The sequence below is a fragment of the Pteropus medius genome, unplaced genomic scaffold (assembly GCF_902729225.1).
Source record: "Pteropus medius unplaced genomic scaffold, Ma_sr-lr_union100, whole genome shotgun sequence".
Lineage (NCBI taxonomy): Eukaryota > Metazoa > Chordata > Mammalia > Chiroptera > Pteropodidae > Pteropus > Pteropus medius.
The window spans coordinates 180,583-204,126 of NW_024344198.1; the positions used below are offsets into that span (position 1 = coordinate 180,583).

Genomic DNA, 23,544 nt, shown 5'->3' on the forward strand with positions numbered 1-23,544 from the left:
CCGAGTCCTGACGCTGTAGAGATGTCCATTTTCTTGGGGAATGGCTTCACTGTGGTGCCTAAGTACTGGCTGCCAAAGTTCACAGCCATGTCCTCAAACAAGGTCACTTCGTCCCAAAATGTCACACACTGATTGGCTGCCAGGTGGTCACTGGAGGAGGTGAGCTGCTTTCCTGTTTGTGGCAGTATCAAACATGACCACGAATTCTTGGCTAGTCTTCCCTTCCTAGAACTTGGATGGCTTGTGACTGTTTCGACCCATAGCATCATGCCATGTGACTTCCATGACATGAGGTCATAGTGATGTGGCTCTATCTTGCTTGCTGGAACACTCGCTCCGGGATGCCACGTTCATGCCCTAATTTCCTCATCCTGACTTAGCCTCTCACAGCTCTCATCGCCCTGACATTACTGATGAACTGCAGTTCGCTGTAGCCCTGGCAGGAACATGAGCCCTGTGCGTGCGGGGACTAGGCTTGGCTCTTTCCTACTCTTCCCACAAGAAGTGTTTGCTGCGTGAGTCCGTTACCAAACTGATCTCCCCGCCACAAGCATCTCACGACCATCCCTAAGCCCCGGTATTCCATGATGTCCCCACCACTCAGGGTCAATGACAGGATCATCCCCTGGTTTTAACTCTAGAATCACCCCAGGAACAGTGTAGACGAGCAACTAAATCATCTGTATATCTCCAAATACCACCAACCCTCAAAGCAAGAAAGAGTTTCCCGTTTCGGTTTTCCATCAGAGATTCCTGTGACATAAAGGAGAAAATCTTGGTTTGGTGCTAGCTCGTTTTCAAGCCTCTCTCACATTTTGCCTATAAACTTTTTAGCAAAAAAGAACAGGCTTTCAGAGGCCGCAACATCTGGCTAAAATCCAAGCAGTATTGTTTTGTTTCAACCACGTTTATTTAACACATTTTGACAAGCGAATAACTACAAGACCCCTTTAAACATAGTTTCAAGTTGTAGCAAATAAGTGAATTTAACCAAATAAGACTAAGGGTACTGAATATGGCAAAGTCACAATGATGGGAGCAGATGCCCAGTCTGGGAAAACTTGGCTCGCAGGCCCTATATGGCTCCTTTGCTGTTCCCCTGCCAGGCATGCCCGTGGGTTCATGGTCCCTGATGAGTTCCAACAGTTCCTGCTCGGGGCCCCAGGTCTAGCCCCTCTAATGCTCCCCGCCAAGTCCAATGGCTGAATTAAACAAAACTCTCCAGCAAACACCCCTGGCCTGTGCCAGGCCAGGAAGGTGGGTGAGTGACGCTGGGTGGGGCAGTGGCCACCTAGGACCTCCAGCACAACGTGAGTCTTGGGGTCCCTTTCCTCACAGTGGGGAGCCCTTCAACAGAGAAGGTTGAGACCACTCACCTACGGCTGGATGGACAGGTGGGCCTGCACTCCCAGGCTGTGGGACTGAACTGGGGATGGGGTCAGAAAGCTGGGGAAACCTGTCCCAGGACCCGCAAACCCACAATGTGCTCTGATCCTCTAGTTCAGCCCAGATGCCCCCCATCCAGGATCCCCAGATTAGCCCAAGGACCACTCCCCCTAGTCTTGCCAGCATCCCCCAGGGTCAGCTTAATACCCACCTCCTCACCACCCGAGGTTCCCCAGCTCAACCTGAGACCTCCCCTGAAGAAGTGGTAGCCAGGCCAAGACTCCCTCCCCTGCTCAGGAGCCCTGGAGACCACATCTCCCTGCTCCCAGGCACTCCTCAACCTTTCCCGGGGTGTGGGGGGGACATCAGGAGCTGTCCCACCACATCGGGTTGGGCGCCCCCAGGTCCAAGCCCTTTGCCACTGCTGCACCGCACTCCGGCAGATTCCCTTTCCTAAGAAGACGGTGTAGTCCCTTCCCCATCACTGAGCTTTCTACTTTCTGTTCACAGGCTCGTCCTTGGTTCAGAAAAGGGTCGCCACTCCCACGGGGGCCTTGACCCTCACAGGCAGGCCTTCATCCACTCTCTCCTTGCATTTGGATTCTTTCCTCTCCCTTTCAGCAGAAAATGCCTCTGCCTGATTGTTTGTTCTCTTCCTTGCCCCGAAAAACAAACAAACTTAAATCTAATTAAGCTTCTAGATCCAATGAGGAATTTACAGGAAAAACAGGGAAAGAGAAATGAAACCATAAAGTGCTGGCAAAGTGGTTCTGTTGCATACAATACAGACAGCATTGTCCCGAGGCAATAAAAGAGGACACGCTAGTGTCTTATGTCCATTTTTTAGAGAGGGAAACTTCCCCAGAAGCCCCCAACACACCTGATATTTCCCCTTGCTCAGAATACCCTTGCCTAATTCAACCAAACAGGAAAAGGCATGAGACCATCATGACTCCCCGCTTGGAAGTTAGAGTCCAGACTTCCGGGAGGAATCTACAAATGGCACGGTCATGTTAGCAGGTAACAAGTAGTAAGGAGGTGATGGCTGTTGGGCAGACCACCAAAGAGATCAGCCCCAGGAGGGAGGGTCAAGGCAAAGAATGCTGGCCACAGGAGCACCCCAGACACAGCAGCACAATCGCGGAGCTTAGGACACCTGAGCTTCGCGCCTAGCGGCAGCGGTCCCCACCCGAAGGCCACCCTGGGCAGGCTTCCTGCGGTCTCTCAGCTGGTAGAGTCAGGGCGGGTCGGCAGGTGTGATGCGTCTCAGGCTCCGAGACCCACGGCGCAGTGACACTGACCACGTGCGACATGCCTCTGACCCACGTCAGTCAGGACGTGGTCACTAACTACTTAGGAGCACCCGGAGGAAGCCGAAGCGCTCCCCTGAGCGCCCCAGAGGCCGACCCGCGTCGGGTCCGCCGGCCTCCCGACTTCCACCCTCGCGCCGCTGCGGCCTCTCCCGTTTGTGGCTGTCCCCGTGTCCTACCTTTCTCCCCTACCAGGGGGGGGTCTTCGTTCACTCGCACGGCAGGTCCAGGAGCCGGCAAGGATGAGCCCCAGCACAGTTCAGACGCAAACCCTGCCCTCCACGTGGGTCGCAACGTCCGTGGCTGCGGCGTCGGCCTCGGTCGCGGGATGAGGAGACGCGGGGCCGCCCGCTGACCCGGATCCGAGGGGAGAGGCGCAGTCAGGCGCTGGGCCGGAGGGACGCGACCGTCTAGACTACGGCAGGAGCCGCTGTAGAAGGGAGGAAGCTGTGACTTGGACAGCGCCAGCCTCCACGCCTGCGCCAGGAAAACGGCCGCAGCTACGCGACAGACGGCCGAAGTCGCGCGAGACCAGGCTTCCCGCGCGCGGCCCTCTGGGACTTGTAGTTCAGACCAGAAAGAACCCGCATGGGTGTTATCTGTGTGGAAAAGCTTTCAGGTATTGTTCTGAGCTTGTACACCAGAGAACACATTCTGGAGGGAAGCCATAGAAATCCAATCAGTGTGGTAAAGCCATCACTAGAAGCCTTCACTTTCACCTCAGAGAATTCACACTGGCGAGAAACCCTATGAATGTAAGAATTGTGGGAAATCGTTTTGACAGTAATCACAGCTTATTGGGCATCAGAGAACCCATGCTGGACAGAAACCTTATGAGTGCAGTCGCTGTGGAAAAGCTTTTAGACAGAGGTCTCTCGTGCTCTCCAGAGAACACACTGGAGAAAAGCCCTGTGACTATATTGACTGTGGGAAAGTTTTCAGTCATCAGTCAGCTCTTAGAAAGCATGAGAGAATACACACTGGCGAGAAATCCTGTGAAAGTGTTCATTGTAAAAAGACCTTTGTCCAGCAGAGTCAGCTTACTAGGCATCGGGTAATTCATACTGGAGAGAAATGTGAGTGATCTCATTGTGGAAAATTCTTCAGCCCTAGTTCTCACTTTCTTGCGCATAACGGGATTCATACTTCAGAGAAACCCTGTAAGTGTAACAACTGTGGGAAATCATTGTGGTCACAATCACAGCTTGTGCCTCCGTGAACCATACTGGAGAGAAACCCTATCACTGTGGCACGTGTGTTAAGTCCTTTCGTCAGAAGTCACACCTTATTGCACATCAGAGAACACATACTGGAGAAAAGCCCTACGAATGTATTGAGTGTGGGAAGGCCTTCATTAGCTGGTCATCTATTAGAAGACCGACGAGAACACACACTGGAGAGAAACCCTATCGGTGAGACGTGTGTTAAAGCCTTCCGTCAGAAGTCACACCTAATTGCACATTAGAGAACCCATACTGGAGAAAAACCCTGTGAATGTGTTCACTGTGAAAAGTCTTCAGTGACTGGTCAGCTCTCATAAAACACAAGAGAACACACATTTCATGTTGGAGAAAAGCCCTCTTAATGTAACTGAGCATAACAAAGCTTTCAGTAATCGGTCATCTCTTAGAAAACATTGGAAAAAAACGCTGGAGAGAAACCCTATGAATGTAATGAATGTGGGGCAACCTTTAATAATCAGTTATATGTTAGGAAATGAGATAACACACTGAAGAGAAGCCCTATCACTGTGACTTGTGCAAAAGCCTTCTATCAGATGTCACACCTTGTAGCACATCAGAGAACACCTACTGGAGAAGAACGTTGTGAATGTACTGAGTATGTGAAAGCCTTCAGTGATTGGTCAGCTCTCATAAGACGTAAGACACAAGAGAATACACACGTGAGAGAAACTCTATGAACATAATGACTGTGGAAGTCTTCAGCGTTGATCACAACTTGTGCATCAGTGAACCCATATTGGCAAGATGAAACCTTTTGAAAGCAGACTTTGTGGAAAAGCTCTCTAATGGAGATATCTCCTTGTTATGCCTCAGAGAACACACTGTAGAGAACCATGTAACATTTCTGTTAAAGCCTTCAGTTGGAAGTCACCCATTACTGAACATCAGAGGACACATACTAGAGAAAAGCTTTATGAGTGTATTGCCTGGGAAAGTCTTCAGTGATTGGTCTGCTCTTAGCTAACATGAGAACACACATGAGAGAGAAACCCTATGAATGTAATCATTGGGAAAAGACCTTTAGTTGGCAGAGTGGCCTTACTGTGTATCATAGAATTCATATGGGAGAGAAACCCTATAAAGGTAAGAGTGTGGCAAAGATTTCAGTTATAACAAATCCTTTATCAGACCTGAGAAACCCTATGAATAACTAAGATGGGGAAGCCGGCTGCCAGAACTTCTTTTCTAGATATCAGAGGACCACATACATCGGAATCGCTTGGAGTGTGTATTGAAACTGCACATTATCAAGCTTACCCTGGTCTACTAAGTCAGAATCTTTAGCAAAGTCAGGAGCCTGCCATTTTGAAAACCAGCACAAGTTATTTGTATGTGTGTTAAAATGTGTTTACTTCTGCATTTACATGAGAAGATACGAACATGACCACTGATGGAAATTTTCAGAGCTCTTCGCAGGAGTTAGGAAATTCAGAATGGAGCTGTGCCCACTGATTATCATTTTATTTGTAACGACCACCCCAACTTAAGCAGATGTTATCGTTGTAGCACGTTCCTGGAAATGATGAGAGACTGGAAGGCATTCTTTATACAGAGCCTTGGACACGTAATCTAAGAAGAAACCATTGCATGAGGAAGTCGGTGTCGAGTGATGAAATATGAAGCCAGCCACGTTCAGTGTAAACCAGCAGTAAAGGAGAAATTGAAGGAGGACTGAGGTGGGATATCTTCTGAAATGGTTTTCATTGGAATTAAAAGTAGACTGAATGACTATTTCAGGAAATTTGTTATGCTCTTTGTTGTTCAGTTGGGTTGACTGTATTCAGAACTGTGTGTATGTGTAGTGACATGGATATTTATCAGGTGAAATAAATCAATCCATAGTCATATATACACAAAACTACAACCACATAACAACATGTGCACAGATGTCTGGTTAAGGTCAACTCGGCGACACGTACGAAAAAGGCAGCAATGGTGAAGAAAACAGGAGAGGCCATTACCGCGCATTTGAGCAAGGTGAAAGCAGGTGGGAGAGCGTCACCTGGATATGGAGAATGCGAAAGGCTGAAGCCAGGATGTGAAGAGAGGGCTGCAGCCGTGGAGGCCATGGTGCTCTGGCAGAGTTGCAGGCTGACAGGTGGGGCAGGAAAGCAGGGTTGATTGATGGTCTGTTCATGAGACTAAATTTCCTCCTCCTTTTTTTCTTGTCTTGCACTAAATCAGGCTGTGGGTAAACAAAATAAAATAGAAAATGAGTTAGGTACTAAGAAAAAATTAGTCTGAGGATGAGGGACATTGGTGTGCCTCCAGAATAAGCATGCTCCAGAACAAGCAGCTGTAGCTTCTTGTTTCAGGGACATCTATCCTAACACCTTGTTCTTGCCATTTTCCTCCTAAAGCAAAGCATTCCACTAAACCAGCCCCGACCGTCTATGGGGACTCACATCTACTTTCTGGTAGCCTCTTCAATACAGATAGGAGCCAAGGAGTGAAAGATTTGAAACCTCGAACGTGAAAGAAAAAAGACGAAGCAAAAAAAAAACAACCAAAAATGCAAATATTCTCAGGGGAACAACATATTTAAAATGGAGATTGAGTCAAGAAGTAATTGAAAATGAAAAATAAATCCAGGCTACTCGTTTAAAAAAGAGTTCTGAGAAGAATAGACTATTAGATTAAAAGTAATATTGTGACCAAAAAAAAAAAAGAGAGAAGGGAAATTTCCCCAGAGCTGAAAGAAAAATCTTCAGATCATCCCAACTACTTACTATTCAGGATTAATAAGATCCATGCAGCATGAGAAACTGAGAACACAATTAAGATAGTGCAGAAACTTCTGGAGAGAATAATTTTGAACAAAAGTATATGGGTTTTATTTAAAATATTAGTTTCAGGTATACAACGCAATGGTTAGACATTTATATAATTTACGAAGTGATCCCCCTGATTAGTCTAGTTCCCCCTGACACCCTCCATAGTTATTACAATGTTATTGACTATATTCTTTATGTTGTACTTTATATCCCCACGACTATTTTGTAACTGCCAATTTGTAGTTCTTAATCTCTTCACCTTTTTACCCAACTTCCCCACCACCACCGCAACCTCCCTCTCATCTGGCAATCGCCAGTTTGTTCTCTGTATGTATGAGTCTGTTTTTTTGTTTGTCCATTTTGTTCTTTAGATTCCACGTATAAGTGAGATCATATGGTATTTGTTTTTCTCTGACGCAACTGTTTCATTCAGCATAATATCCTCTATGGCCGTCCCTGTCATTGCAAATGGTAAGATTTCATTTTTTATAGCTGAATAATATTCTGTTGTATACATGTACCATAACTTTATCCAGCCGTCTGTTGGCAGGCAATTAGGTTGTTTCCACATCCTGACTATTGTGAATAGCACTGCAGCGAACACGGGCGTACATAAATCTTTCCAAATTACTGTCGTGGTTTTCTTTGAATAAATACCCAGATGTGCAATTGCTGGGTTAAAAGGTAGTTCCATTTTTAACTTTGTAAGGAACTTCCAAACTGTTTTCCTCAGTGCCTGTACCATTCTGTAATCTCACCAACGGTGTATGAAGGAATATGGTTTTTAAAGAAAAAGAATATTTCTTCTAACTAAAAAAAGAGAAGAGAAAAGATAATCAGATACTCAGGGTAAACAAGTTCTAGAAATATAAATATTGTACAAGACAGTTGTGGTCCAAATGTGAACCCAACTTTAGAAAAGAGTATTCATTTGACTCGGATGTTTATCTTCCTAGATGTAATAGGTTACTTGAGAGATCAAAATCAGAGTTCCAAACAGTAATATGACAGAATTTGGAAGCAAATAGAGGAGAGATGTAAGTCAGATTGTAGTTTCTATCATAAAAGGAAGTCAGTAAAGTCTATAAACACTGAACATAAAAATATGAGTTTATGTGTTAAACGTATGAATTTTCATATTGGCTTCTTAGCGAAATGGCTTCAAAGTGAAATGGCTTTGTAAATGTTGACTTCTCTGCTTAAGGCACAGGTTACTTAGGAAAAGAGGAATAGCTGTCCTTCAGGGGAATCTCACAGAGACTCATAATGCTATTTGTGCCTTAGAACTCTCTGGCCTTGTTTAAAGAGAAATAACCTTCTCAAATGTCCCCAAGACCGATCATCCATTTTAAAAACTAATATCCCATCACTATATTGTCTAATAGTGTTACAAAATTAGATTAATTGAAAGAAAGAGTTCCATTTGGATATTTTAAAATATTGTTTGAAAGCTATTTGATCAAAAGAAAATAATAAAATAAAAAAGTAATCATCTTAATTTTAGAGTAAAATAATTAAAATCCTCCATAGTAAAACCATAGGAATACATACAAAGTTATCAAAGCTTGCTTTTTAAGAAAAGCCTATACTTAGAGGGTAAATGGGGTCAAATACAAGATGATGGAAGGAGACTAGACTTTGGGTGGTGAGAACAATAGGCAATACGTATGTTGTATTATAAAGTTGTAATGCTGAAATTTATATGATTTTATGAATCAATGTTAACTCAATAAATTTAATAATTTAAAGATAAAAATGCCAATCCGCAAACAAGTGTTTCAAGCTTTTCAGTCTCTAGACCATCTTCACTTTTTCTTCATTGTTGTCTATTTATTTCATTTTTATTTTGTTTTAGGCACGGCAACCTTCGGTTGACCTCACAGACTGCAAGGGCCTTGTCAGTTTACAATCCCTTATTTTTTATTTTTAACAAATAAAAAATAAGCACCTGGTCTTCCTAGGTGGTCTCCCATCCAAGTACTAACAAGGCCCGACTCTGCTTAGCTTCGGAAATCAGACTGGTTCGGACAGGTCACAGGGGTGAGCCAATGCTCCAATACGACTGCTCCTTATAAAAGGAGGAAATGTGCAGACACAGGAACACAGGGAAGTCTTGTTTCCTTTTGACTCCTTGTATTTGACCCCTCTTTACCCTTTTTGTGGAAATATGTTCAACTTACAAGGAAGGCAGTAGATACCACAGATAAAATGGGGAGGCCACGGCCCTCGCTCTATGCACTTCCGGCCAGGACGAGCAAGCCCCACGTCACACCAGCCAGTCCGCCCAGCGCGGGGACTGAGGGAGACTTGGGTCGGGGGCTGCGGAACCGGCAGGCTGGCCGCGGGCCACCCAAGGTGCCATCCGCCAACCTAGGTGCTGTCCTTCCACCCCACAGCCTCGCGAGAATCGCGGCCGGGAATCGCCGTGGACCGTGCCTGCTCAGGATCGACCCCATTGGCCAAAAGCCCGGCGGGCGGAGGCTCTCATTGGCCCGAAGCCGCAAGGCTCCCGTTGGTCGAAGGCTCGACTGACGAAGTTGTCATAGGCCAGGCGCGGCTGCGCGAGCCGCATGACCTTCTGGGAGTTGTAGTCCCAGCGTCGCCGGCGCGGCCGCCATTGTCCGGCGGGCAGCGAGTCGCGCGATCCCTGTGGCCCGGGTGGCTTTCGGGCTTAGGGTCGCCTCGGGCGCCTGTCCTTGACCTGTCGGTCCAGGATGGACCCCGAGGAGGAAGCTGCAGCATTGGCGATGGCTGCGGGGCCGCTGGCGGAACGGCTTCAGGTAACGGTAGTAACAATAACAGCCATGGCAGCGGTCCCCTGGCCAGGCGTCTCCCGCAGATATTGACGCTTTAACCCTCGCAGCGTGTGGTGAGCAGGGTACGAGCGTTATCCCCCTTTACACACAGGGAAATTGAAGCGGAGGTCGGGGTGCGCGGCCCGCAAGGGGTGGCGTCTGGTTCGAACCCGGACCATCGCGTCCCCGAGTGCGCATGCTCAACTGGTACTCCTGCCTCCCTGTTCTCGGATGAAGATTAGGGAGTCCTTCCCGAGGACAGGGCTGGCCCTGCTCTCCGCCGATTCCCTTCCCCCCTCACCCCCGCTCGGAAGGCCGACCACCGCGATCATGGGTAATAGAACGCCAAGGTGGCAGGTATTATCGAATAGAGATGCTTTAAGGCACGGAGTCAGCGAAAGCGAAGCCCCTGGCCTAGGGACGGGGCACAACCACGGGGGGTAAGGAGAAGTCACCACACACCCTGTTAGTGGGGCGGGAACGACCCCCGGATCCCCCACTCAGCTCGCGGGGTAACCGCTGGGCAGGGCGGTCAGTGCTTTCAAGGCCATGGGGGAAGGCACCTGATTCTAAGCTCCAGCAATTCTAGATAAAGTGGTCCCTGCCAGTGTTCTCTCTAAAGTGCTGTCTCCACATTAGCAAGACCCAAAAGTAATTCACGATTACTAAAGCATCTTCGAATTCATATGCTTCCTGCATTTTGTTGTTTACAGGGGTTGGCATTATTTCAGATTTAGCATGCGAAATCAGACTGTTTTTGCAGATTTGCATGAAATGCAAATTTCCGTTGTCACCCCTTAATTTGCTTTTGCTGTGGATGTCCGGGCAGGGAGAGAGCAGTGTCAAAGAAAATCAGAGCTGAACAGTAGTTAAAGCAAGTAAAATCAGATTCTGTTCGGGAACGGTTGCAGTGGGAGGAAGGGAGACCAGTATAGAATTGGACTCAATTCTGAAAACAACAAGGAAAAGGGAGACTTTTTAGCCAGTCGTGGAGGGGATTCTGGCTGCAGCAGGCCAAGTGATCACAAATGACCTAGACGATTATGTGGATGAGGCCTTGAAAAAGATCGAGAGAAATTACATGTGGAGGGTGGGGATCCTGGGTAAACGGACTTGACAGGATTTTTGGTAAAACTGGGTGTTGCAGAAATGGACCCAGATCCCTAAAGGTCAAGGTCTAGATGAGAAGAGGGTTCAGAGGAGCTAGACTCCAGTTTGGTCGAGGAGAGGGTCTTTGTCAGCATTAAGAGAGCCTTAAAGGAAGTGTGTCAGTTATCTGTTGCTATGTAACAAATGACCCAAAAACATAGGGGTCTAGAATAATAATAAATTTTACCTCATAGTTTCTAATGATAGGAATCCTGGAACGACGTAGCTGGTGGTTCTGGCCTGAGCTCATGAGATTATAGTCAACCCAGACCGTTGTCACATGAGACTTGGCTGTGGCTGGAGGATCCACTTCCAAGGTGGCTCACTCACATGACAGTTGGCAGGAGGCCTCAGTTTCTTCCCACGTGGCCCCTGTGGAGCTTCTCGGTTGTCCTCGCAACATGGCATCTAGCTTCTTACTGAGCGAGTGATCCAGGAGGGGGCCAGGTGGAAACACAGTGCTTCTTGTGACTTGGCGTCAGAATTCACACTCTGTCATTTCCACAATATCCTGTTACATGGGGTCAAAGCTGCTCAGTACAGGACGGGACTCCAAAAGGGCTGGAGATCCTTGGAGCCATCTTGGAGGCCAGCCACCACAGGAGGCAAGGAACGAGTGGAGGGCTTTGAGGTCCAGTGTATTCGTTTCCTGTGTTGCCATAACAATCCCACGAACTTGGTAGCTTAGAACAGTACACGTTTAGTCTGGAGGCCAAAAGTCTGGACTCCGTTTCCCTGGTCTGAAATCAAGGTGTGGAAGAGCCGCCATTCCTGTGGAGGCTCTAGGGGAGGATCCGTTCGCTCGGCTTTTCCGGCTATTACAGCTGTAGACCTGTCATTCCTTGGCTCCTGGCCCTTTGTCCATCTTTACAGCCAGCAGCATAGCATCTCACTTTAGTGGTCACATTGTGATCTGTCACATGAGACTTGTGACACCCCCCTGCCTTTCCCTTAGAAGGACATTTGTGATTGCGTTCAGGGCCTCCACTTAATCACATCCGCAAACTCTCTTTTACCATTTCTGGTAATGCTCACAGGACCCTGGAACTAGGACCCAAGGACTCAGCCAACCGTAGCCAGGTTGAAAGAGGCCAGCCTGTCTCCAGTGTGAGAGGGGACCTGGGGGCGGGAGCCGGAGGGATATTGAGAGCTAAGGGAGGCATGGGGGTTGAGGGTCAGTGACTAGATGTTGGCTGATGCGGGGTAGCCGGGTCCACTCTGAGAGAGTGCATGGGTGTGACACAGCCCATCCCTCCAGGGCCCAACAGTGCAGAGCAAGAGGAGGGCTGCAGGGGACTGAGGCGGAGCAGCAGGTAGAGTCACATGACAGCAAGGAGTGGGGGCTCCCGCCGGAATTCCAGGAGGAGACAGAAGGACCCACGCGATGCCCCCGAGAGGCCTTGTGGCCGGGACAGACCAGTAGTCAGTGGACCCAGTGCCTGGGCTGTCCCTCTAACCTGTGCAGGGTGGGTAATGGTGGGTGGAGGCAGGTGGCACGGGAGCACGTTTCAGGGTCGGAGGACTTTCTGAGTGGGAGCTGAGGATATGCGGACAGAAGCAGAAACCTTTGTTCTCAGCCAAAAGGTTCTACACGTTTACTGAACAAGTTCTGTCAGAGCCACGTGCCCCCCTAGCGTTTTTTAAATCTACTTGTGTTTTTCTAGAAGAAAATATCCTTTTGAAATTGAGGTATTTGGTATGTGATTGTGGTTTGCATTTCCCTGGTGGCCAATCTTGTGGTTATTTGCTCTCTGTTTATTTTGTTTTATATCTTCTTTGAAGAATTATCTGTTTAGATTCTTTGCCTGTTTTATTTATGTTGCTTTTATTATTGACTAAGAGTTCTTTGTATCTTTTGGATAAAGGTCTTTTATCAGATATGCAATTTGCAATTTAGTATCTTCCGTCATGCGAGTGTCTGAGTGTCTTTCCACTTTCTTGATAGGGTCCTTTGGAGCACAACAGTTTTTAATTCGATAAAGTCCAGTTTATTCAGTTAGTTATTTAATCAGTTAGTTGCTTGTGCTTTTGCTATCATATCTAAAAATCCTTTGCCAAATCCAAAATTATGAAGATTTTATTCCTGTGTTTTCTTCTAGGAGTTTAATACTTTTAGCTCTTACATTTATGTCTTTGATTCTTTTTGAGTTAACTTTTATATGTGGTGTGAGGTCGGAGACCAACTTTATTCTTTTGCATGTAGCCATCCAGTGTCCTGTAGGACATGCTTTACAGCCACTCAATCCCTGTCACAGCCCCCAAGGAGACAAGGAAGCAAGGGGGCAGAGGCGGGTACCTGCTCTATGATTCTTGAAGAGGAAGTGGCAGAGTCGAGACTGTTCAAGAAGTATTTAGCTTTTGACCATGGCCATACCCAGTCCACAAAAGAGTTTCGTTTGTGGGACACGAATTGCATTGTATCAGCTTATAAAAATTTAAAACTTGACCTAATTTTTAACTTCTCACCAAAGATTGGCAGTTCTGACCGCATGGGGTTGAGTCCCAGCTGCTCCTTTAGACAGGGCACATGTTACCTGTCACCTCCAGTGTCACCTCTCACAGATTTAATACCTCAGTTGGCTCTTACACCGGCCCGCTTCAGTCTGTCGTGAGCACCCGGTCCCGGAAGGCAGGTGCGTTTCTGACTGTTCACTGTATGCCCTGTTTTCCCGGAGGACGAGTCTGGGGTTAGCGTATCAGTCAGCTATAGCTGCGTAGTAAACTGTCTCCAAACCTCAGGCCTCAGGGCGCGAACCATTTCTTTGGCCCACAGATCTGCAGGTCAGCGGTTGAGACGGATCTCTTTCGGCACCCTCGTCCGAGATCGGCTGTAGGTCAGCTGTGGTTGGCTCTGATCCTGGCCGGATGCTCTCATGTGTCCTGCAGCAGCCCAGTGGTGCCCAGCGAGACCTGACCCACGTTCCCCAGAACGCACACTCTCAGGACACTGGCCTGCCTATCCTCTCTTTCCCCATTCCTCCTCCTCTTCCTGAGAGCGCTGATGGGGACAGGCCAGCTGACTGGGCACTGTGATGTTTCAGGAGCCGGTGACCTTCCGGGACGTGGCTGTGGACTTCACCCAGGAGGAGTGGGGGCAGCTGGGCCCCGCCCAGAGGACGCTGTACCGGGACGTGATGCTGGAGACCTTTGGGCACCTGCTGTCTGTGGGTAAGGCCCTCTTCCCAAGCCAACAGTCAGATTCCTGCAGACTCACTCTTCACGGTTGTCGGCCATGGGGTCTCTGGTATGAAGATTGGCCCCCAGGCTGGGGACCAGGAACCTTGGGTTCTCCTTCCCTGTGAGACATGCAGGCGGGGGGAGGTCTGCCCCTCTCCGTCCCATCTCAAAGCCTTCACTTGTTGTGAGGTGTCCCCATGTCCTGACGGTCGGGGATCAGGGCGGGGGCCTGGGCAGTTCTCTGCGGAGCAGCCTGCCACATCCTGTGTCTTTCCCATTTCCAGGACCTGAGCTTCCCAAGCCCGAAGTCATCTCCCAGCTGGAGCAAGGGGCTGAGCTGTGGGTGGCGGAGAGAGGGCTCGCCCGGGACAGCCGTGCAGGTGAGAAGTGGGAACCGCTCCTGGGAGCGGCCCGGGAGGGGGTACAGGTGCGCTGCTCGGAAAGGGCAGTGTGTCTGGGTCCTGGGGACCTGCAGATCCCCTGACCACTGGGCAGAGTCAGCAGAGGGGAGAGGTGATGGGACGAAGTCCAGAGAAAGCCAACTCGAGGTCGCAGAGTCCCGTCCCAGCGGGGCTAGGTTTGCGGTAAGTTGTCACGGCCCCAGAGAAGACGAAGGCACCTTCACTTGAGCGTGCCGGGCCGAGGATGGGGGCAGGGGTGTGTGCCTGCCTGGGGGTGCTCCCCTGGGCGGCCTCGTGAGCGGCGGGCCCTCTGCCTGGGCGTGCGGCCTGTCTCTAAACCGAGCCGCTCATCTGCCCGCTCAGCAGCTACTTCCACGCTTCGTTCAGCGTCTGCCCCCCCAGCTCCCGGGGGTGGGGCCTGTCACCTGTCAGGGGCAGCGCTTTGTCTGCAGCATCTGGAGCCAGACAGTAAACGTTAGGCTTCGCGGGCCACGCGTGGTCTCTGTGTTTGTGCTCCATCGCCGCCGTGACGAATTCCCAGGAGCGCGGCGGCGTCAGCAGAGCGCGTGCGTCATCTTCCAGTTCTGTCCGTCCAACCTGACCGGCTTGTCTGCCCGGGTCTCGCGAGGTGAAAGTCAAGCCGTCTGTCAGGCTTGGAGGTCGGGGCTCATGGGGCCACTTGGGAAGACGGGTCCTGGCGTCCAGGCTTGGTCAGCTTGACAGAATTCAGTCCGCGCGTCCAGGGACTGAGGCGCCTGTGTCCTTGCAGACTGTCATCCGAGAGCTGTTCTCGGCTTCGAGAGGCACCTGCTCTCCTGGCTGATGCCCCCTGCGCAGCCAGCCTCGCCTCTGCTTCCTCTTTCTGCTTGTAAATGTTCAGGCGGCCGCCGTGGGCCCACCGGGGTCACCCAGCGTCAGCTCCCTATTTCAGAGTTTAGGATCAGCTGATGAGTGACCTTCACGTCCCCTGCAGAAGCCTTTCACATCAGTATCTAGATGAGTGTCTGACAACTTTAGAATTCTGCTTGTCTCTGTCATAGTTTTTTTTTTTCCTATGGGCTTTTGTAAACAAAAACCATCTGCGACTTGGGGGCTTCGTGTGCCAGCCCCTGATATGGGCCCGGACCCAGCGTATGGCAGGTGCTCAGGAAATTTTTGTTGAAAGAACAAATGAGTGAAGTTGTGTTTGCAGACAGGCGCTTGATGTCGACATAAAAGCCGAATGGGGATTTGCCTAGTGGCTGGGCAGGTAGTTAGGGTGCAGGCCCGAGGTATCGGGGTCCTGTCCCGTTCTCCCTATTTCTTGTGCCCAGCCCTCAGAGCTCTTCGGTTTTCTTTCAGGCTGGGAGACTGGACCCAAAGGCCAAGCAGCACCCGTGGAACAGGGCCTCCCTGAACAGGTGCCGTCCCCAGTCACGGAGAGGGAAGGTTTCCCCAGGGATGCCCCCCGTCCCGCCACACCAGGGGAAGGCCGGGACTGTGGGGGCCAGGTCAAGGCGCCCGAGGAGGACCAGGAAAACTCGAGGCCATTGGAATTTTGCCTGGAGGAAGCACCAGTTCAAGACGGAAGCCACGAACGTCTCAGGCTTGGGGCAAACCGTGTCCTGAGTTCAAAGCTCAGTCCGTTCCCGGAGGTTGTTAGACGAGACGATTCGTGCACCGAGGACTCGGCGGTTCCGGATTCGGAAGGTAGCTCCAGCGTGGTGAGCCCGCAGGCGGGCGACAGCGGCGACTGCAGCCGGGCTTCGGGCCAGGCCCTTGCGCCTCCGGAGCCCGCCCGGGGCCCGGTGCAGGAGAAGCCGTACAAGTGCGCCGACTGCGGGAAGTCGTTTAACCACAACGCGCACCTCACGGTGCACAAGCGGATCCACACGGGCGAGAGGCCGTACATGTGCAAGGAGTGCGGGAAGGCCTTCAGCCAGAACTCGTCGCTGGTGCAGCACGAGCGGATCCACACGGGGGACAAGCCGTACAAGTGCGCCGAGTGCGGCAAGTCCTTCTGCCACAGCACGCACCTCACGGTGCACCGCAGGATCCACACCGGCGAGAAGCCGTACGAGTGCCAGGACTGCGGGCGGGCCTTCAACCAGAACTCGTCGCTGGGCCGGCACCGGCGCACGCACACCGGCGAGAAGCCGTACTCGTGCAGCGTGTGCGGGAAGGCCTTCTCGCGGACCACCTGCCTGTTCCTGCACCTGCGGACGCACACGGAGGAGCGGCCCTACGAGTGCAACCACTGTGGCAAGGGCTTCCGCCACAGCTCGTCCCTGGCGCAGCACCAGCGCAAGCACGCGGGCGAGAAGGCCTACGAGTGCCGCCAGAGGCTGGTCTTCGAGCAGACGGCCGCACTGAGCAGGCGCGGCTGGGCCGGCGCCCTGGGCTGCGACCCGGCGCTGCCGCCGGGCGAGCGGGCGCCGCCGCGCAGCGACAGGCCCTTCAAGTGCGGCCAGTGCGGGAAGGGCTTCATTCAGAGCTCGCACCTCATCCGCCACCAGATAACCCACACGCGAGAGGAGCCCCACGGCCGGCCCCGGCGGCGGGACCAGGCCCCCGGCCGGAGCCCGCATCAGCGCCCGCGCCCAGCCGAGCACCCCGCGGGTGGGACGAAGGCGGGACAGCCGGCGGGCAGGGCGCTCGCTCTGTTCGACATCCACGAGATCATGCAAGAGAAAAGCCCTGTGCACGTCATCGGGGTCGAGGAACCTTCCGTGGGCACCTCCGTGCTCTTCGACGTCACGGATTCCCCATAGGGGAGGTCTGCAGGTGACTCTGAACTGCAGGTATAGACACTTGGTAAGTGCACACGGGCTGTTCACGGAAAGGGCGCCTGGGGGTAGACGTGCCCAGGGCGACCTCGGATTTCCCAAGAAAAGGTGCTTCCCAAACCCCTGAGATCGGGGGTCCTCGGCTCTATCGAGCACAGGTGTTTTGCACTGTTCCCTCTGTGACCCCAAAAGTGAATTCACAGGTAGTATAACCTACGCATGTGTGTGATGTGAAAATAATCAATACGCAGCCCATTTCCTAAAGGATCATCAAAACAAAAGTAGCTCGTGATCACGTGTACCGAGCTGGTGCGGGATCTCTGCCTGTGACTTCGGGCCGTGACCCCGGGAACCTGCGCGCTGCCTTGTCACTTGCCCTCTGGCACGTGAGGTGTCACGTTGGCCACAGAAATGTGGGGGGCCTTCCTGTATTCCAAGCCCACTTAGTTCCCAACCACATGTCAGCCACACTTGTGCCCGAATCAAATGACCAGCCCCGTGAAATTCCACAGCACTCCCTGGGGATGTCACGGCTTATGTAGAAAACCATTAGCTTGAAACAGCCAGCGTCGCTATAAGCCTGAGGTCTCAATTCAGGGGTGGTTTCGTCCCCCAGGAGACATTTTTGGTTGTCACGACTGGTGGAAGGGAAGGATGCTCCTGGCATGTACTGGGTGTAGGCCAGGGAAGCCGCTAAGCATCCCACGATGCCCACGACAGCCCCGTGAGAGCCCTGGGCCCGTACATGCCGGGAGGAACACCGTGCCCAGCACGACAGCCGACGTCTTCCAGACTTTAAATAAATTGGCTGATCAGGCCTGTACCGACAATCGTAGACACTTGATTTGAGGGAATGATATCTCGAGTTTATGCACAGCGTGGTTTTTAGTCATTTTTTTTTCTCACTGTTTTGTAGCGTTCCTGATTGGTGTGGAGAGAGAAAGAGAATCCACTTATTTTTCTGAGTAGTCTAAATTTTAGCCTTTTACTGTGGCCGTTAAAACGCGGACAGTATATTCTCGCTGGCACCCTACCTGCTACAGGGTTATGTTCATATCGGTCCCAGAACTCATGCTATCTCAGCCGTGTTTCTGAATTTAGCTCTAAACGGCAAGGACTTTTGAATCGACAGGCCTCCCTCTTTCTTTTTCAGTCTTATTTGCTCTAGGAAAAAAACAGGTTAAGCTAAGTTTTGTCCCCATCTCCGGCTTGCCCATGAGACCCTCCTTGATCTGGCCCGGTGGAACGACCTCTGGTTTGGCATCACGCCGCCGGACTGTGCCGAGGGGTCCTGTGAATGTGTGATTCTCACCGTTCTCGGTCATCTTTTCATGTCATACGGTGTCTCTGCCGGAGGTCTCCGCTGTCAGTGCCAGGAAAAGCCAGCCCTCGGAGAAAAGGTTTGTCTCTACAGTGCAGGGCAGGCTGTGTGCGTTCTAACGTCCACAGTTCCGAACTTGCCTCCGATCATCTCACTGCTTTCCTCCAAAGCAAAGCGTTTTGGCCTTTGTCCATGCCGTTCTTGACAGAAAGAACATCGTGATCGCGGTGTGTGACCCTTGGCGTCTGACAGCGCATGGTGTATATAGACCAAGGAGTCAGGCCACCTGCTTTCCAACCTAAAATGAAATGAACGTCCCCTGGGACACTAAGTCACATGCTTCGTTATACAGAACAGTTGCCTTTTCGCGTGCGTTTCCTGTCCCAATGCGGTTGCGTTCTAGCGAAATTAGATCTGTACCGTAAACGTCAGAGGTGGGAAGGAAGGGACATTGACCACGGCACCTCTCAGCTCGTAGAAATGGCTCCCTGATAACGTCCTGCAGGAGGGGTGGTGGGTCGGCAGAGAGTAGAGTCGGACAGAAGAAATCACTTCTTGGAAAAATACAACAGCAGTTTCTGATGGCTGCGTTGGAGTGATTGAGCATGAGAACTCAGTGCCAGGCGTCACGTTGAGTGTCAGAACTGTCACAGCTTCTCGTGTCCATTTTTGTTCTTCGGATGCTGTGAATGTCACAGTGGAGGGGGTTTCCGTGGTAACAGAGCTGGCTTTGCTGCCCATCTCTGGAGGGTTTGTCTACAAGGTCCTCTCAAAGAGGTGTGTCGCTGTCCACTCACCTTTCCTCCGGGGTCCTCGCCCGTCTCCCTCGTCCACTGTCATTTCTCACCGCTTGTCCTCACCCTTCGGCCTGCACCGCCTTCCATCTCATTGGTGGCATGTACCCTTTCACCTACATGGCTTAGAAAAGGCATGTTTTCGAGCAGACGGGGCCTCAGTGCTGGATTCGTGAGGTAGCGCCGTTCTACGTGTGAGGACAAGGCACAGGGCAGAAATCAGTAAGTAGAACAGAGTGACTGTCCCGAGGTGGAGGCGGAATTTAAAGTCAACACCCGGCTAAGGTGGCTTTGAACAAATTCGGTTTTCTTCAAAGGCCGTCCCTCCAGCACCTCAGCGACGTCACAGGCTGTGTTTTCTGCAGCTCTCTCAAGCAATGAGACGGCTGTGGCTTCGGCCATTACGTCCAAATCAACACTGGGAGACGGGCCGGCCCCCGCTCATCTCTGATGCCCGCTTAGGTCTCAGGGGCCAAGTCGGGGTCACAGGCCCACCCCTAATGACGAGGGGGCTTGGAAAACTACTGCGTACCCGCAGAGAAGGCCTTGGGAGTGGGGCGTGCTAGGTGGCCCCAGCGTCTGTCCCCTTTCTCCTCCGGTCTCACGGTGGTCCCGTTTCCTTAACCAGGTACTGCTGCCGCTCGGCCTGTCCCTTCGTCTCCTGGACTGTCCAGCCTGCTGGCCGGGCCTTCTTCGCATCTCCTGGGCCCCTGGCATTCTGGGATCTGCCACTTCCTGAGGGCCTTCCTGTCCCCTCACCTCTTACTTGTTGGGTCCCCAGGACAGTGGCCAGGGGACTCCTGCTGTGCTCCACAGCCTCCCCGGATGTCCTCGTCCACACCCACGGCTTTGCGCTACTCGCTCCCAGATCTTGGCCTCCAGCACCATGTTCTGAGCTTCAGGTGCAGCAGCAGTGTGTGCTGCCGGGCACGCAAACCCGCCCTCCTGTCCCCGGTCCCTTTCACGGGGCCCGCGGCCCCCAGCGTTCCATCCCCGAAGCCAGCGGGTAGATGCTCCGTTGGCCTCTGTCACCTCCCTTTGCATCTCTGCCTCTCGGTGGGCCTGGCTCTACCGATCTCACCACCTAAGCATCTCAGTTCTTCGCTTCATCCTGACAGCCCCGAGAGCAAGTGGCACGTCACCAAGGGACCCAGCCACGAGATCCCCACTTTTGACAGTTTCTTCTTACCGTTCCTTCAGTGGTTCCGGCTGTGGATTCAGGAATGCTCCAGCTGCCAGTGCTTTCTGGGGAGGGGGCACCCCGCTGGGACTTCATGGCCTAGGTGGCTCTGGAAGCCGGGCCTGAGATTGCCCAGTTCCCTCCACCTTGACCCCAAAATTGCAACTCCTGAAGGGTCACATTTCCACAGTTGTCAGAGCGAACACCGCGTGGGCTGAGGTTACAGTGGCCTCATCGGGCAGGCCAGGAGCCGGCTCGTCACCGTCGGCACTCGCCTCCCTCTCTGGGGCAGCAGAGAGCTGTGCAAATTTTCCATTTCTCATTCCAGGTCATGTTTTCCAGGCATAATGTCCCTGCCGGTTTCCTTGTAGATATTCGAAACAGACGAGAAACTCCTCAGGGGAAATTACTGTAAACTAGTGAAATACATGGTTTTATTGATTTCTAAAAGTCATGCAAATTGTTTGTAGCAAAACCTGGAAAATGCACAAAAGTTAAAGAATACACAAGAGTGTGAAAATTTACTTAAAATTTAATTCTTCATATTTCCACCGTCCAGAGATGGTCATTACCGTTACAGTTTTGTTAATTGTCCTTGGAGTTTTTTCTTAATAGTATACGTGTGTACACATACAATGTAACACGAAATCTTACACACACAAAATATAGATGTATGCGTGCTCGTCTTCTGTTTGGAAAATCGGACTCCCTCCTAGTTCCCTTGTAACACGTGCTTCTTACTATATTTTGAGCATTTTCCTCTGATAGTGACTTTCACGTAGCTTCGTGAATTACCTTGCAGGAAGATCGCAGCACTGCACCTGCCACCCAGCGTTTACCAGCCTTGACTTTTATCCGAAAGGCAGGGGAGGTACTGCACTGTCCGGGGGCAGGATGATGGACGCGGTCTCTGCGAAGGGCAGGTTATCAGTTGCTCTCTCAGTTACAAACACACAGACCCTCCGTCTCAGCGAACCTGCCGCTCGGAGTGAACCGTGCAGGTGTACGTGTACGCGTGCGCTGTTTGTACGTGGTTCTCACTATGGTACTGATTTCAAAAGTAAAAGTTTGGAACCAACCTCAGTGTCCACCGTGGAACTAGCTCAGTGATTTACGGTGTGGAACGGAGAACTATGCAGCCTTCACCATGGGGACTGTCTTTATGTACTCACGTGGGAAGAGCTCCAAGGTACAGTGTTAAGTGGAAAGGTGTAAACAGTGTGTAGAGTATGTTTCCCGTTTGTGTAAGGAGGAAACATTTGCTTACACACACACACACACACACCCTCTGAAAGAGTACAAAGTAACCAGTTACTCTTAGGAGAAACGGGAAAATGGATGAGGAATAATTTTCACTTTATATCTTTTGATACTTTTGGAATTTTGAAACATGTAAAAGTACTACCGATGCAAAAAATAAATTAAAAATGTCAACTCTTTGAAAACGTCCATGCGTCTTGGCCCCACTTTTTCTATATGCACAGCCTGCGTGTGCACATGCATGTTAACGAAACCAGCTGAGTGTAAAATAACTTCGACTCCATGATTTTTCCTGCAAGCCGGCTGTAGCACATCAATTTCCAAGTTATTTTATTAAGTTACCTGTATCAGTCAGCCCGAATTATGAGAGCGCGCACACAAATTGTGGCCAGTAGCTGAGTCCCCCATTTTTAGTTATCTCCTTACACATCTTCAGAGTTGTCTGCAAAAGATAACTAGGGAGAAATCTGGATTCAGCATGAAAAGCAGTCTCCCATAGGCCTCTTGTGAGATCCTGGATGAATGGCTTCCAGAATGTGCTGTCCAATGTGCTAGCCACTAGCCACATGCAGCTATTTAGATATAACTTTAACCAAAATTAACATAATTCAGTTCCTCAGTTAAACTAGCCACATTTCAACTGCTCACTAGTTGCAGATACATTTCCGTCATCATCTCAGTTCTTTTGGATGTTGCTGGTCTAAAGACTGTAGCTGAGAGGATTTTTGTTAAAACTCCCCTTCATGATCAACTGAATGAAGATAGATATCACCAAGTCAGCCTGCACATTGGGAGCCTGCTTCTCCACCAGGTGACACAGGTCTCCCACCTGTAGATGACATTTTCATGTCCCACAGTATACCCAGGGACGTCCCTTTATTAGGAGAAGGTACGTTGCATCACACAGCCTATCCATTGATTTTTAGGGAGTCATCGTGGATATACAGTGAATGTATAGGAACATTCATTGCACGTAGCTCAATTTTCAGTTAATGGGAATGGAGAGAGTGATTTTGTGATTTATAATAAACACATATTTTGTCTCCATCCTGTTTCTGGCACAGCTAAAACCTGTGGAATTTCCTAAGTGATAAGAACAGAAAGTGTCTTGTTCTGTGAATGAGGTGACTTTTGAACCCCATCTAAGGATGGGGTCTGGTTGCCAGGAGAAGCAACTCTGTGAAGGTTGGAAATTAAAGTCTCCCCCTCTCCCCCGCCACTGCCCCGACTTCCTGGAGGGCAGAGGGGCTGCAGGACGAGTCAGTCACCAATGGCCAAGGATTCGATCAGTCCCGCCTGTGTAATAAAGCCTCCATAAAACCCTAAAGGTCAGGGTTTCGGAGAGCTGGGTTGGTTCTGCTAGACAGCGACCCGTTTGGAGAGAGTGTGGAAGCTCCACGCCCTTTCTCCATCCCCCGCCCTATGAATCTCTTCCATCTGACCTTCTCCAAGTAAACAATTTTCACCTCTTCCTCACGGGAGATACGTTCCAAGACCCCCAGTGGGTACCTGAAACCACGGACAGTACCAAACCCTATATATTCTATGTTTCTTCTTATACATACATACCCCTGATAAAGTTTAATTTATAAATTAGGCACGACAAAAGATTAATAATAACTAATAAAATACAACAATTATAACAATATAATAAAAGTGATGTGAATGTGGTCTCAGAATATGTTCACCTTTCTTGTGGTGATGTGAGATAATACATACACGCCTACACGATGAGATGAAATGAGATGGACGCGATGGACAAAGGGATGACTTACATCGTGGGTGGGATGGAGCAATATTTTATCACACTACTCAGAAGAGGACTCAACTTAAAACTTTTCAATTGTTGTTGCTGGAATTTTCCAGTTAATATTTTTAAACCGAAGTTGACCGTCAATAACAAACTACAAAAAACAGAACTACGGATTGGGGGGCATTATATAACCTGTTATAATAAACCAGTGATCCAGTGAGTAAACGGATTGCCT

The 23,544-nt window shown here is 50.5% G+C and overlaps 1 protein-coding gene and 1 long non-coding RNA gene across 5 annotated transcripts; one reads left to right on the forward strand and one right to left on the reverse strand.

Moving 5' to 3' along the window:
* Positions 1–777: 777 nt before the first annotated feature.
* LOC120607150 (uncharacterized) lies at positions 778–9,244 on the reverse strand. Of its 2 annotated transcripts, XR_005654067.1 has the most exons (4): positions 8,895–9,244; positions 5,943–6,125; positions 2,876–3,126; positions 778–2,379 (listed from the first exon to the last, which is right to left on the reverse strand). It is a non-coding gene; the product is annotated as an uncharacterized LOC120607150 (long non-coding RNA). The 2 variants fall into 2 exon arrangements; XR_005654066.1 differs by having other exon boundaries at positions 2,379–3,126.
* Positions 9,245–9,302: 58 nt separating this feature from the next.
* Positions 9,303–21,741, forward strand: ZNF8 (zinc finger protein 8). 3 transcript variants are annotated; one of them, XM_039868759.1, is made up of 5 exons: positions 9,303–9,494; positions 13,700–13,826; positions 14,120–14,215; positions 15,578–17,029; positions 17,918–21,741. In XM_039868759.1, the coding sequence occupies exons 1-4, from the start codon at positions 9,429–9,431 to the stop codon at positions 16,984–16,986; spliced, it is 1,698 nt and encodes a 565-aa protein (XP_039724693.1). In that variant the 5' UTR covers positions 9,303–9,428; the 3' UTR covers positions 16,987–17,029; positions 17,918–21,741. The 3 variants fall into 3 exon arrangements, with proteins under 3 accessions (XP_039724693.1, XP_039724692.1, XP_039724694.1); XM_039868758.1 differs by having other exon boundaries at positions 15,578–21,741; XM_039868760.1 differs by lacking the exon at positions 9,303–9,494 and adding an exon at positions 9,683–9,949 and having other exon boundaries at positions 15,578–21,741.
* Positions 21,742–23,544: the final 1,803 nt, after the last annotated feature.

Coding starts and splice junctions, on each gene's coding strand:
- ZNF8 (XM_039868758.1), top strand. CDS start 9,429: ATGGACCCCGAGGAGGAAGCTGCAGCATTGGCGATGGCTGCGGGGCCG. Junction 9,495..13,699: donor CGCTGGCGGAACGGCTTCAG/GTAACGGTAGTA, acceptor GTGATGTTTCAG/GAGCCGGTGACCTTCCGGGA. Junction 14,216..15,577: donor CGCCCGGGACAGCCGTGCAG/GTGAGAAGTGGG, acceptor GTTTTCTTTCAG/GCTGGGAGACTGGACCCAAA.